The 13368-nt window shown below is 38.0% G+C and overlaps 1 protein-coding gene across 10 annotated transcripts in view; it reads right to left on the bottom strand.

Moving 5' to 3' along the window:
- LOC124299009 (calcitonin gene-related peptide type 1 receptor-like) overlaps positions 1 to 13368 on the bottom strand; it is a 161644-nt gene that overhangs the window by 44259 nt on the left and 104017 nt on the right. For all 10 annotated transcript variants that reach the window (XM_046751807.1, XM_046751804.1, XM_046751808.1 and 7 more), the window contains one exon: positions 3633 to 3743. In XM_046751807.1, the coding sequence (XP_046607763.1) occupies positions 3633 to 3743 (111 nt within the window). The remainder of the gene's footprint in view (positions 1 to 3632; positions 3744 to 13368) is intronic.

Below are 13368 nucleotides of genomic sequence, written 5' to 3'. Positions count from 1 at the left end.
CCGAAAGGTTGGACGACGTCAGAAACTCATATATTCTCTGCAACGTTACCCGTATCCGATGGCCAGTGTCTGGTGCCATCTAGCATAAGTCTACGTGACTATGACAACCGTATTGCGGCCTTTCGGCTTTCTGGTCCTTTTGCATTTTGCGGATTGTAATTTTGCTCCTTCTGAACTTTGATTGTCGACAATTAGTTTTTACGGTTTTAAATGAACTTTCGGGGGAAACAGTTATTTTACGGAGTGATTGATCGAAAATCCCAACTTCGGTACGCTGATCATTCGTTGTTTTAAAATTCGGACCTATTAAATTTCGGGTTTTCGACCCGTCGATTTTTTCGAGTTTCGACTTTTTCACTCCCACCCAGAAATTTGCTATCGTGCTTTGGAAAATGTGACATTATTTTTGTAAGCTTTACCGATTACTCTAAGAATAATTGTACAGAATAAATTCAAAAAGGTCTTAGGTCGTCTGCTAGTTGCATCAATTTACTGGATCCATTGTTTTACTAACATTATATATTAATATATGTATACGCAGTGGATTACACGGCAGATATTATATTCACGTCGCATGTGACAATTAGAGTTACGTATTTACTTCTTCGCCTCGCTGAACTAAACCTCAACTTAGTTTCAATTTTTTACCTTTCGATTTTTTTTTAACAAATTTGTCTCCCCGGATAAGTGATTTTACGATAATTATTTCGATACCTAGCAAACTATTTCCGATATGGTGCAAGCGATTAAATGGTATGCATATTTTTTGCATATGCTATTAAACTTTTCTAATGTATACAATACGCTCAATATGCTGTCAAATATTACAATGAATTGTGAAGCGACACATCCCTTTTTTTCTGTATTCTCCTTCATCTCTATTCTATTATGTTCTAGTGTTTATGTATTCAAATATATACGTACTGTTCGGTTATTCTCTATTATTTGCATAATATCCATTTGAATTTTGCCCTTGATACTCTTTGACGATCATTATTTTTGTCCTGCAGTATTCATACGTATTCGTTTATTTATTTATTCATTTTATAGCAACGGCATGACATTTTTTGTTATACGCAGTCTCATCCTTCGATAAGTATATTGTCAGTTATTCAAGTCGAAGATCGATTTATTCGATCATTCATTTATCAGCATCATATTATGAAGTTGTCAGGTAACTTTTCTTACGAGTGCCATTGAAAAAACTGCTTTTGCGTATTGAAAAACCAAACGGTTTTATGTTCACGACCAAACATTCGTTTACCGTGGGTTGGACTAGTTTATATTTCTTCGAAATTTTGTACGCAGGTATTCTTAAACCTGAACCAAAGTCTTGTGCATCCTTTTAAGACTTACGTCAGGCCCAACTGAATTTAAGGTGCTTTCGCGAAGCGTTAAGTTAATTTTTTCGAAATATTCCGTCACTTGTTCCATTAGTAGAACTTGTTCCAGGGTAAGTGCAGCTAGTACCTCGCAAATTACGGGTTCCGTTGAAACGTTCGATTCGAACAGGGTTGGATACGGCAAGTTTGGAATATTAAACAGTGTCAAACCTTTCCACTGAAGGAAAGAGACTGAGCTTCGAATTCTAGGCCCCTCTTATACGATGGATCCCAAATTGAGCTCAAACTTTGTCAGAAATTATAGACCCGCCAGACCGAGGAAGCCAGGTTTACCCCGGTTTTGACATAATTAAGACATTTACATGATAATGTTGTTAACTAGATGATTGATGCGACGTACATTTTCAGAATATTTGCAGACAAGGTTTCGTCTAAACTTTGAAGTTTGTAGCAGTGCAGGTGCAAGTAGTCATAAAGTGGCTGGTGCTAAATTAAAAAAAATCCACTAGCAGAGAGTGAACTGCGCCTGACTTTGACGATTCACGAGATGTTTATTAAAAAGGTCTACTTAAGCTATTAGCAAAATTTTATTGCTTTTGTGTGTTTTTTTAAATTCATATTTAAATCATTAGTTTTGCAACACACTACTCGTCTCACGTAAACAGTACTATACTAATAGTTATGTTGTATAGTTTTTCATTTTTTTTTCACGCGGAGGAAAAATTTGAAGAATTTCAAATATCACAATGTCGGCGAATACAGGCAATATCGGTTGGTTATGATTCGTGTCATGTCGGGAAATTTAAGAAGACGTGACCCGGCCGAATAAAATCCAAGATACGACTGTAATAATTGAAAGGAGAAGGTACCGAATTCTTAGACTCTCGCAATTCAACATTCGAGAATCGATTCTGTCTGCCAGCTCTGTGCCTCTCCCACACGTCTCTTATATAATTCTCTCATTTAGTTATCAATTCGACTCAGAGCGAGCTGGAGCAACTACTCGTTACACAGCCGACATCCCGTCTTATTGTCAGCTCTGAGCTCGGCGTAACTTCCTTCGGGTAACCGAGGCCGGTAAGTAAAGCCCCGTGCTTCAAGAGTGTACATTGGCACCGAAATTTCGAGCCGCTTTATCACCTGCAAGCTCTACCCTGGAAAGCGTACCCGTACAACGTAACGCGTGTAAGCGAGTAGTCACATCGTGAGTCGACGAGCTGGTGAAACAATATTATGGCATCTGTAGCTCACCGAGTCTCATCCGTGGGTAGGTATAATGCGGATTATTTAAGGGACGAAGTTCCAACCCCCTCGGATCATCCAGCCAACGAAGCAGCCCGTGTACGTGGAATATAGATGGAATATGCCGAAAGTGAGAATCACGTTTTCTCCTAATCATTGTACACTTTGATAAAGTTTAGTTGTTAATCAAAGTCGTATACGTGGATCTTATCTTTAGCTTGTGTGGTTTTAGTCTGTAACCGATTTCTATAATTGTGTTATAGTAAAACAATATTAATTATAATAATTGTGTTACAGTAAAATAATATCCACGATAAGTATACGTATGGAAGTGAGCAATATGAATTATTTTTGCAAAAACACGGTCAATTATTATTAAACGATATTTGTAGGGGTCAATAGAGTTGGACATAAGTTACTTGGCAATGGGTATTTGGAGCTCGACGAAGGATTCGTGTAGACTTTCCATATTCGATTTTGAATCCGTGTTTTGCCTTCGAAGATAATGGAATGAGGAATCCGTTTTTTCTGACAGGGTTGTTTCATTCCGGTTTAACGAGGCGTCGTGGATTGTTCTGAATAGAAAGCGAGCCGCAGGAGAAGAAAGATCGTCCTGAGTCGAGTTGCTCATTAAAATAAATGGAAGCAGCTAGAATAGAGAAACGAATTGCCATCGAAAAATGATGCGATGAGAATGAAAATAATTGTGTTATACCGGAATATGTAAAAAGAGCAACCCTGGAGTAACGGTTGGATTTTAACGAGGGTTTGATAAACTGTTTGTTTCGTTTCGTTGATACTATTCCAAAACGTGACAGACGAACAATGAAAAGAAATTTTTTCTTTCACCTCGGAAAATAAGGACAAAAAAATTTTGCGAGGTTCCAATTTTGGAGAGAGAGAGAGAGAGAAAGAGAGAGTTCAGAAATGTTTTATCAAGTCTTTTCACTTGACTCGACGTAAGAATTTTTAGCGTGAAATCGGGGCTTCAGAGAAATCTCCTCACGCGTTCAACTCCGTGTATCGTGAATCTGAAATTTTACTTACGCCCCGCATCGAATCCTGTGACGAAATCAGGACATGGCTGAAACGCTATCGTACCAGCCGGTGTATTTGGCCAACAAGACCAGCCGTCGAAAACCCCCGGGCAATAAGGCTCTGGAAAATAAAATGGTTCAGTTGCATGAGAATCGATTGAGACTAATTCTAGTATATTTGAATAAAAAAATATGATAATGCACCGAAGTGTGCTAAGCATTGCGTGATTTAAATATCCACCATATTTCGAAGAATTTTATAAACTAGTTATATATTTTCTGCCCTCCAGGGACTGAGAGGCTTGATACAATTACTATATTAACCCGACGTGAAACGAAGAATGTCTGACGAAGTAACTTTTCCAAATTTTTTCGGCGGTTACAAAATTCGATTACAACTTTGGAATTTGAAGGTTCAAAGTGGCGGTTTAAGTTTGACTACGCGGTGAAGTTGGTCGGATCATTTTAAACTTAAAAATCCCCACGTCAGAACCGAATTCAGCCACTGAAAAATCTCTTTGACGAGAGGGTCTTGTTAAAATTGCTTCATCGGAAATTTCCCGTCTTTAAAGGGTTGTTATGTTAATATCAAAGTCCCTCCGGGCAACAGAAGAAATTGAGCGATGAAAAATAGGGGAAAAATGAGTGAAACGTGGTCGAGGCTTCAATGTAATTATAAAATTCGGTATTGTAACTTGGGCATTTATCGTCCTATTTTAGGGTTCATCTTTTTTTGGCAAGCTCCAAATTTTCCGGTCAATGATCACGCACAGTTTTAGCAATTTTTGTAACTTAACAACCAATTACCGGCGAAGAAGAATAGTTGTGATGAAATTCGAGTCAACACGAGTCGTACACACGAGGGGTAAACGCTATACCTGTATATGTATATATGAGAATAAATGGGGCAAACTTGTTGAAGTACGGACACTCGAAGAAAGAGGAGCTGTTATTTCGCCAACCTATATCAACAAGTTGTCCAATAACCGAGTGTCCTTTATAACGCCGCGCTGTTTCTCCCCGTCGTTTAGGAAATTATTCTCGCCCCAGTTTGCCTCCAAGCAATCGAAACTCACTGGCTTTTATCCGGAGAAATGAGTTGGGAGACAGACGGCTGTGAATCACGAATTTTCGTGAACTTTTTTTTAAACCTACGAGCTAGATCATAAATATTCTCTCTTTGCGCTATATCTCGAAACATTGAAGTATTTCTTGCAACATTTCATATCAGTTTTTTCATACATCCTCTCATCTCCACGTTTCGGTATGTCGTCCTCATTTTTCTCATGCAGTTCTCTCTGCTCTGCGGTTACAATTTCAGTTGACACTCGCCTCGTTCCTCTCGTACAAATGAATATTCATTCGTTGCAGATGCGGTGCCGTTTCCGTTATTGCGGGTGAAATTGTTTTTTCACGAACCCTGTTATAATAAAGCTTGAAAATTCACCTCGATACAATATTTTGCAGAAATTCGTATGCTCAATTTCTTACTTTGGACGTTTCTCTTTCAGTCAGTAACTTGTCGCTCGCACTCGCAACCTGCCGCGAGATTTGAGAAAATTTCAACGGTTCAATTCGATGTCGTGGAACTTGAAAGTGAGCAGAACAAAATTGCCAGTTAGCGGTTCTCATTAGCTACAACTGAGCTCCAATTATAATGGCAATTAGAATATAATTAACCGTTCGGAACGCACCAATTTTACGGCTGTAAAAGCTTTTTGTAAAACAAGCCGGAGGAAAATAATATCCAGGTAAGCACAATCTACAAACGCAAATTGATTGACGTGATGAATTTGAACGTTCCTCATGAAACTCGGTACATAAACAGCTTGAGCGGCCTTCGTTTTTAATTTAACTCTCGATTTTTAAACTGGATTCAAACTAAAGCTCGGAAAAGAACAATTAAGAATTTCTGCACAAGGGCCGTTAAATTATCTTCCGTTGAAATTCAAACGTGAAGGATAATTTTATTCTTGGTTTATTAGACCGAATATCAAAGGTTGAACAGAGATTGTGCCGTGTTTCGTAAAAAAAAAACTGTGCGATTTAGGTAAATTTCACGTTTTTCCTTCAATTAATTTCACTACAGCTTCTGGACAAGACCTGTTTTTTCAGAACAAAAGTGTCGGAAGATTTTGAGGCAAATTGGTATAACCCAGAGAAAAGTTGTTCAAGCAGCTGCCTAATTTGATGATTTTGTTCCTCACGTATATACATGTAATATATTTCGAGAGAAAATATGATCCTTTGAAATCTGAAACTTCCAACGTGGTAACAGCTTAAATCCCGAATTGGTATATTCGAGCTGCGGGGCTTAGGGATATACATAAACTCCGGGAGGCGTAAGATCCGTAACTTCGCTGTTAACGTGCTGCCTAAATCTTACCCCTAGTCACAGGGTACTTTAGAAACTGGACACCTGTCTGTTCTTCGATGCCTCGCACCCTCGGGGCCCCCACTTAATAATAAAAGCGGTGTCGAGTGTTGAGTTGAAAAAGTTTTGTCAAAAATAACCTTCCTTTTGAGGGTAGTATCCAATTTCAGTAAACTTACACGCTCCTTTTACTTCTCTCTTTTTCTCTTCTCTCTGTTATCTTATATTAAATTTACATACGAGAACAGTGCTGGAGTCTTCTTCATTCTGCTATACGTTTTAGCCCATTAAAAAATACAATTGTATTAAAATATTTGTTATATGGGTATTTTATAGTCTTAAACACGCTTCCCTTCAAGCGGGTCATCCCTTACATTTCCTACCCTAAGTTACGCTCTCAATAATTCAGATTCTCGTTTGAAAAGGGGAGGAAAAAAATTTGATTAGGGTACGTTACAAGTGAAGGAAGGACTTCCGAAATTTGAGTTTTTCAGACTTTATTTTAAACGTTTTTAAAGACAGCGAATAGACTACGAGGAATTCTTCCACGTAAGTAAAAGCTGATCCCATTTCTCACGTCCACTTTTCCAAAACCAGATAAAAACTGTCTCGTTGTAATTGAATAGCGGGGTTAAATCCCGCCTTACGGATTTAACGAGTCAGCGAGCGAAAATTAAAAAGTGAGACAATGCGTTCGGGGGTAGCATGACAAAATGTTTGAACAGTAGTTAGGACTACACGCATTTTTCTTGAGGCTAATAATCATCATCCCTCACAATTTTTGCCGTACTTTTTTCTTCATTCATTTTCTTTCCCTATTTTTTTTACGCAGGTATTCTTTTAAATAATTAATCAACGGTATAAACGATCCTCCTCGTTACTGCAAGGATTAAGAACTAAAAGCTTGCTGAATCTTGAGTATTTTGTTTTTTTTTTATCGAATATGTGGGAAACAATCAAAGTAATACTACCTGGTAGTAGGACTCGGAATTACGAAGTTCGCGTGTGAAAAGTTTCAACTTTACAACTTGGCCAAACGGTTTACTTACAGAAACTCGATTCTCTGACCCCGTAACGTTCTTAGAAAGTTATTTACGTCTATATACCACTGAAAGTTAAATTACTCGGCTAAATAAATGCCTTATTTTTCTCATCATCTTCGGAATGTTTGCATTATGCTTAAACTCGAAAAATTCTTCCCACAGGCAATGAATAAACCACAATGACAGCTGAGGTAATAATTCGTTCAAGGATATCGCTTGATCCTCCTAAAATTTCGTTATCCGGCTATTTATTTTTCTTTCTTATACGAACGAATCGCTATAATTTTATCTTGTTTCTGTCATCAGTGACTAACGGCGAGGCAGAACGTACGGAATTATTGCCCGTACAATAATCGTTGCGAAAGAACCGAGGGTAATTTTCTTTTCCATCGTGAAAATGGTAAAAAAAAAAGTGCGTGCAAGGGTGTTTCGATTATTACAGAGAGTAATGAATTAGGGAGTTGGAAAAGCCACGTTTTTTTCGAACGAAATAATTAATCTGATTGAAAATTTTTTCTCGCGCAACGAATATGTATATACTATGAGAAAAAGTGGATCAGAACGAAGATGACTCAACGAAGAAAATATGTATTCACGTGGAGTTTGCAGTTAATTGCAGCCGTACGCAGGTGCGCGTGAATATAGGTATTAATTTAAGTGTGAGTTGAATTTTCAATCTAACTGTAAATCAGATTGAATTGAATTTCAATACAGCCATTGAATCACTGCGGTGGGCCGAACCGACTGCCAAACTATAGAATTGTTAGATGTAATTGAGTAAAGATCGTAAAACGCCTGAAGATCGGCAGCCTGCGATACATAACGTCAGAGATGCGATAGGCCGTCAGGCGTAAAGGTCGTCAAAAGTTCGCGTGTGTCGGTACGAGTTTAATGTCCGATAATGAAATTTAATCGCAAGCTCGTGATCGGAATAAAAGTGAGTAAAATTTCATACAAACTGCCGCTAAACGGAATCTTCATTTTTATTAAATATCGGGAGCTGTTCAATTTTTCCTTGATTTTTTTTTTATCGTTCCTTTTTTTCATTTACCGAAAGATAGGGTGAGCGACAGATACGGAGTAACTTTCGAACTCCGTACCGGAAAATTAATTCACCGAAGGGTGACGGAGAACTTTTTCGTCGGAAATGGAAGTTCAGCGAACTATTTTGAGAGTTTGAAAGATCGATGTAAGTAACTATATTCAGTTACAACGATACCGAGAAGAAGATGAAACGGTGTCTGCTCCGAGGCACAACATTAGTCAGACGAGTACTTATACCGAGCTTTGAGTGAGTCTAAGAGAGTTTTTCTTTGTATTTTCCAGTCAAATAATAATAAGTCTTACGGATTGATTCCATCACGGGTGTCGGTACACCGTGGTTCGTATATCCGTGTAAAAAATGCACCGTTCACTTTTTATTTAAATATAAAAATACCGAACGACCGAGCTGGTAGTCTGGCTCATAATATCGTATAGGGACCTATTCATGCCGTTCGGAAAACGATTCCACCCTCACTACGAAGCTTCGAGCGCTTCCCTTTTGTGCGTTGAGTGCCTCCCTTATGCTTGGAAGGCATTCAAATATTGGTCTATGCTCGGAAATCTATCTCAGCGTGATGTTGGTATTCGCGAGTGAAGATATAAAACTTGCAGGCTCTTCAGTCAACGATTATACTTTTTTTCGATCGGTGAACACAATCATCACCCATCATCCTTCTATTAAGATTCCCGTCATCGTAGTTGAATATTTCTAGCCGTGATCCAAATGAGAAAAAGTATTACAACGGAAGATCGATAGATAGAGAATTGAATTTTTGATCGTGATCAAGGAATGTGAGAGAAAAATTTCGCTTTACTGCAGGCTGGAACAGCCGCCGGGAATCGCGGAGAGAAACTTTGTAGCAGTCACGTTAATTGAAACGAATTTGTTGCGCTCATTGCATCGGAGGCGAGGAAGAGGATGCGATAGACTGTCAAGTTCCAAGTTCGCATTGTATTCTGCATGAACGTGTATGTCTGCTACTCGACTAGTCTTGTGTTTGTTCCAATTTCCTAGGCTACAAACCTGATGCAGCGATATAATCAATGTCCGGCAAAGACCGACGGAAACTTTTGTCCATTAAACTGCGGAGCGACGTTATTTGAATTTCTCTGATACGATGAAATTGCAGCGGAGAAATTACAAGGAAAGCGATTCGCTCGTTTGGTTCAAACACGTGGAATTACGTTCATGCGAATAATCATTTTTTTAAAAATATTTTCACGAGAGTGATATTCTGTCATAAAACCGTCATTACTCAGTAATTCGAGAAGAACGTTTGCCCCACAATTTTTCATCTCTGGGTTTTACATTTCGGTGTACGCCTTTTACTCTATTTTTCTCTTCATAAAAACCAAAGTATACGGAAACTTTTCTCATTTCCCGCGTATCTTCTCGACCTACTAGTGGTATTAAATATTTTTAGTTTACTTCATTTCCGACTTGTGGCGGCGTGTCGTGAAATTTACGAGCTCCTGATGTTGTCGCCAACAATTATCGCATGCCGGTGCGTTATTAAATTGGGGAAAATAAAGGAATCATGCCCACTGTTGAGTTTCTTTACATTTTTATTTTGTTCCTTTTTTTCGTTGTAAACTGATTTACGTTATCCGTATATTTATTATAATTAAGAGTTAAAGTCGCTTCTGATAAATCATTCTATCGGTATAACTTTTTTTGAACATAAATTAAATACCACTTTAAATATGTGGTAATATTCGTCCCTCATTTTGAAACGTATCACGGTACGATATAATACGTATAACCATTTCGAAATGTTATCGTACTTTATTCTTTATCGCCACGCGCGTAACTTTTTTCGTGACACTCGAGCAATATTGTTATTTGCCTTTATTCATACATTTAAACGGTAATATATTCGTTACTTAGTATCTCTGAAACCTGAAAGAGAAATTGCGACCTGCAGCCATGAAAATTTGTTTCAGGCGATTTGCAAATATTTTCCACGATATCTTTTCCTGACTGTACATGTATACAGGTTCGAAAAAACATTCTTAAACACGGTGTCCTCAGGTGGTTGAAACTCTTTACCTAATGGGGAACAAGGGCAGGGGAGCTGGAATTATACTTTTATCGGAACACGACGGCACTTTGTAAACTATGATGTTACATGCCTAGTTGAATTATTAGAGAATAAATACCCGAACGGCCGGTGTAGAGCGCGTATCGCACGCGTGTATATATCTGGTGACTAACTTTTAGCTAGCTAGCTTGCTCTGCTGCCAAGCGAAGTTTATGCATGGCAACTAATTGATATTAGTTTGACAAGTATTCCGGATTGCTTCCATATCTGCAGGACCACTAACAAAATTTGCGAAATTATACGCCGGCTCGAAATTGTTACGGAAATATGTCACGTTATTCGGCAGACCGTTTGACAAAATATTGCCACGACTACGCAAGGCAGCCATTGAAATTATCACTGTCAAATTGCAATCGGTGAATTGTTGAACCGTTTCCATTGCTTTTGCAAATGCTAAATTACTATTTCATAGAAAGTAATCAGGTTGCCCGTTTCTCGAATTCGTTGTCATTGAAACGACGAAATTTGAATTAATGGCTTTGTTTAAATGTTCTTCGTTTTGTTTTTTTGCCATTAGCTTAGTATCGAATAAACATCCCTTTGAGTTCTGAAACTAATTTCAACCCGTCTCATGCCTATAACGCTGTTGAATAATTATCGTTGTTAGCATACAACAGTTTGTACAGTACACGGTAAATAAAGAACGTTGGTGATGGAAAATATGTACCGACGCATCAATCAATACGTTACACGGAAAAAAAAATTCTGTTCGGCGAGCTGTATTCTACAGCTCCAGTAACTATACGCACTCTACGGTCTATCTTGTAGTTACAGCAACTATATATTAGTCAGCTCTGATAGCTGCAAGTTGTTCAGCTCTCACAGCTGAATGGTTTTGCTCTAAGAGCTGTAAGTTGCGCTGTGCTCTGGTGCGTTGACATATTTCATAACCTTCAAATTTCATGAGTATGATTTAAATACAGTTGATAGATAATTGTTTAAATAGTCCATTCAAATATGTAAATGACACTGAATAAATAATGATAATAATGATGAAAAATAATACTAATAGCAATATAATTGTACTATTTAATAATAAGCGCTGTGAGCGGAGCCGAAAAATTCTGGTCTAGCTCTTCGAACGAAGCTGTTTAGCTGAGAGAGCTGAACAACGTACAGCTATGACAGCTGACTAACAGTCAGTTATACGAACCATGCAGTGCTCTTCCAATAACAGAACGTTTAGTTCGACGAACTGTTTACAAGTAACTATCTAATATTTAGTTCCACGAGCTGAATTTTTTTTTCCGTGTAGTTTATGCAAACACGCATCACATGTATGCGAGTCAAGTATTTGCAAATTTTAGACAGCTAGTCGTTTTCGTGCGTTCGATGTAAATGTTAACTGTAATAGGTCACTCGGGGCAAATTTTACCCCAAACATTTTTCAAACTCTTTGTGAAATCCCTTAGTTGTCGAAATGGGCCTCGTGGTGCCATTCTTCATGCGATGTAAAGACTTTTTTTGCGACATTTTTGGCACTTTCTTTAACTTTGAAGATGTTTTACAATAGTTAAACAATCAATTTTGGCTAGAAAAACTGATTTTTTTTTAATTTTTCGAATTCATCTTTGAAGCAAAATATCACGTAGGGGTGAATTTTACCCAGTGTGACCGTTATGCGATTCTACTGAGGTGTGACCTACTAGGCTTAAATAAACATATTCGTTGTGCTTAAAGAAATATTATAACGATAGAAATATTTCCGTCGAGGAACTTTTCACTTGTTCTTAGGACAATATTTTATTTTCAAAAGTCGTTCTCTGGTAGAATAAGGATAAAAATTATTAACGTCTCCTGTGATTGCACGAAGTTAAAACGTAGCGTGGCAAATTAATAACGATAAATGGATATTTGAATGATGAACTAGAAAAGAGAAGGAAAAAAAAAAAACAAAGACAGTCAAGAAAGAAAGGGATTCAGACTTCATTAAATAGGTATTAACGAGTCTTAACGACGACGAGGCTCGATCGACAAGAAATATTACCATCAGAATTTTTTTCTTCTCCGTTTGCTTCTCCTTTCGTGTGATTTTTAATGGCTCTGTACCGCAATTGAAAAACAAGGCGAACGTTGATGTAAACTGCACTGGGTCGGTGCATTTAGTAATTTGATTTGCTATCGGTGTCGAATCTTAATTGGCTTCATTAACTTTTCAATCTTCGATCCACGAAGCGCGAATGAGCTCACAGCCTGGAACCACCCCTTTGAACCCTTACAGGTCGCAAAGCTGTTACGAGAAAGTAGCTATTTTTCTTTTTTAGCGGAGAAGAAAGATTCCCTGGCTATTGAATATAACATATCAAATGTTTTTTACGTCATCCCGCATAACAGGCTGTGATACGGCCTACTTTTTGCACCGATTTTCATGCTCGATAAAATTAAGGTCCTTTTCATAGGTCTTCGTGCGATAGGCATTGACGGCTGATTGGAGGCTTTACGCCTCTCGATCGATGGAACACATCCCATATAAGTGAACGTTAAAAGAAACTGTAAATCCCTACAGATAGTGAAAAGCCTTCAGCCCATTTATCGTGATAGAGGATTATATAAAGGTATGCGTGTGTAATGTAGGGTACTCATTCAGTGGTAGAACCACTTTAAACTAAGGTTCATGGTTCATAGGACAGGCAACGCGGTTTATTCCTACGCATTCTTGCGAGGAAGAAACGCAATGCTTCCCATTTACGATTCCTGCAACGGTTTATTACTGTTTTGTACACGAAGAGTCTGGTGATGCCCGTATACATAGTTTAATTCTCTTCTTTCCTTTAGGAAATAATTGTCATTAAAAACAAAAATTTAATTCTACAAGGTACTCGTAAAGTTGATCCTAAGCCGAGGGAGGAGTTTTGTATTTTTCGAATGAGAACGAACACCGTCAGTCATTTCAGAGAACTAATTTCCAAGTTTAATAATTTTAAAATCCTTATAAATTTATTGTGATGCCTACGACTCTCGTATTTTTTTAATAAATTACTCACTCATTCTTTGCATCTAGTTTTTATCGAAAGAGTGAGGTAGAAAGAGAGAGGGGGAGGAAAGTATCAGTCATAGCTTGATGAAATTAATCGTGCGAGAAGAGTTAAGCAGAGTGAAAAATTTAGAAAACGTGGTTGCATGAAACACTCGTAACGTTGTACTGTGTGTGATATTTCCTGAGAGTAACAATGTACCGAGGAG

Source organism: Neodiprion virginianus, chromosome 2, assembly GCF_021901495.1.
Source record: "Neodiprion virginianus isolate iyNeoVirg1 chromosome 2, iyNeoVirg1.1, whole genome shotgun sequence".
Taxonomy (NCBI): Eukaryota; Metazoa; Arthropoda; class Insecta; order Hymenoptera; family Diprionidae; genus Neodiprion; species Neodiprion virginianus.
Note: the sequence above shows the minus strand (reverse complement) of the source record. Positions and strands in the feature narration are given on the sequence as shown.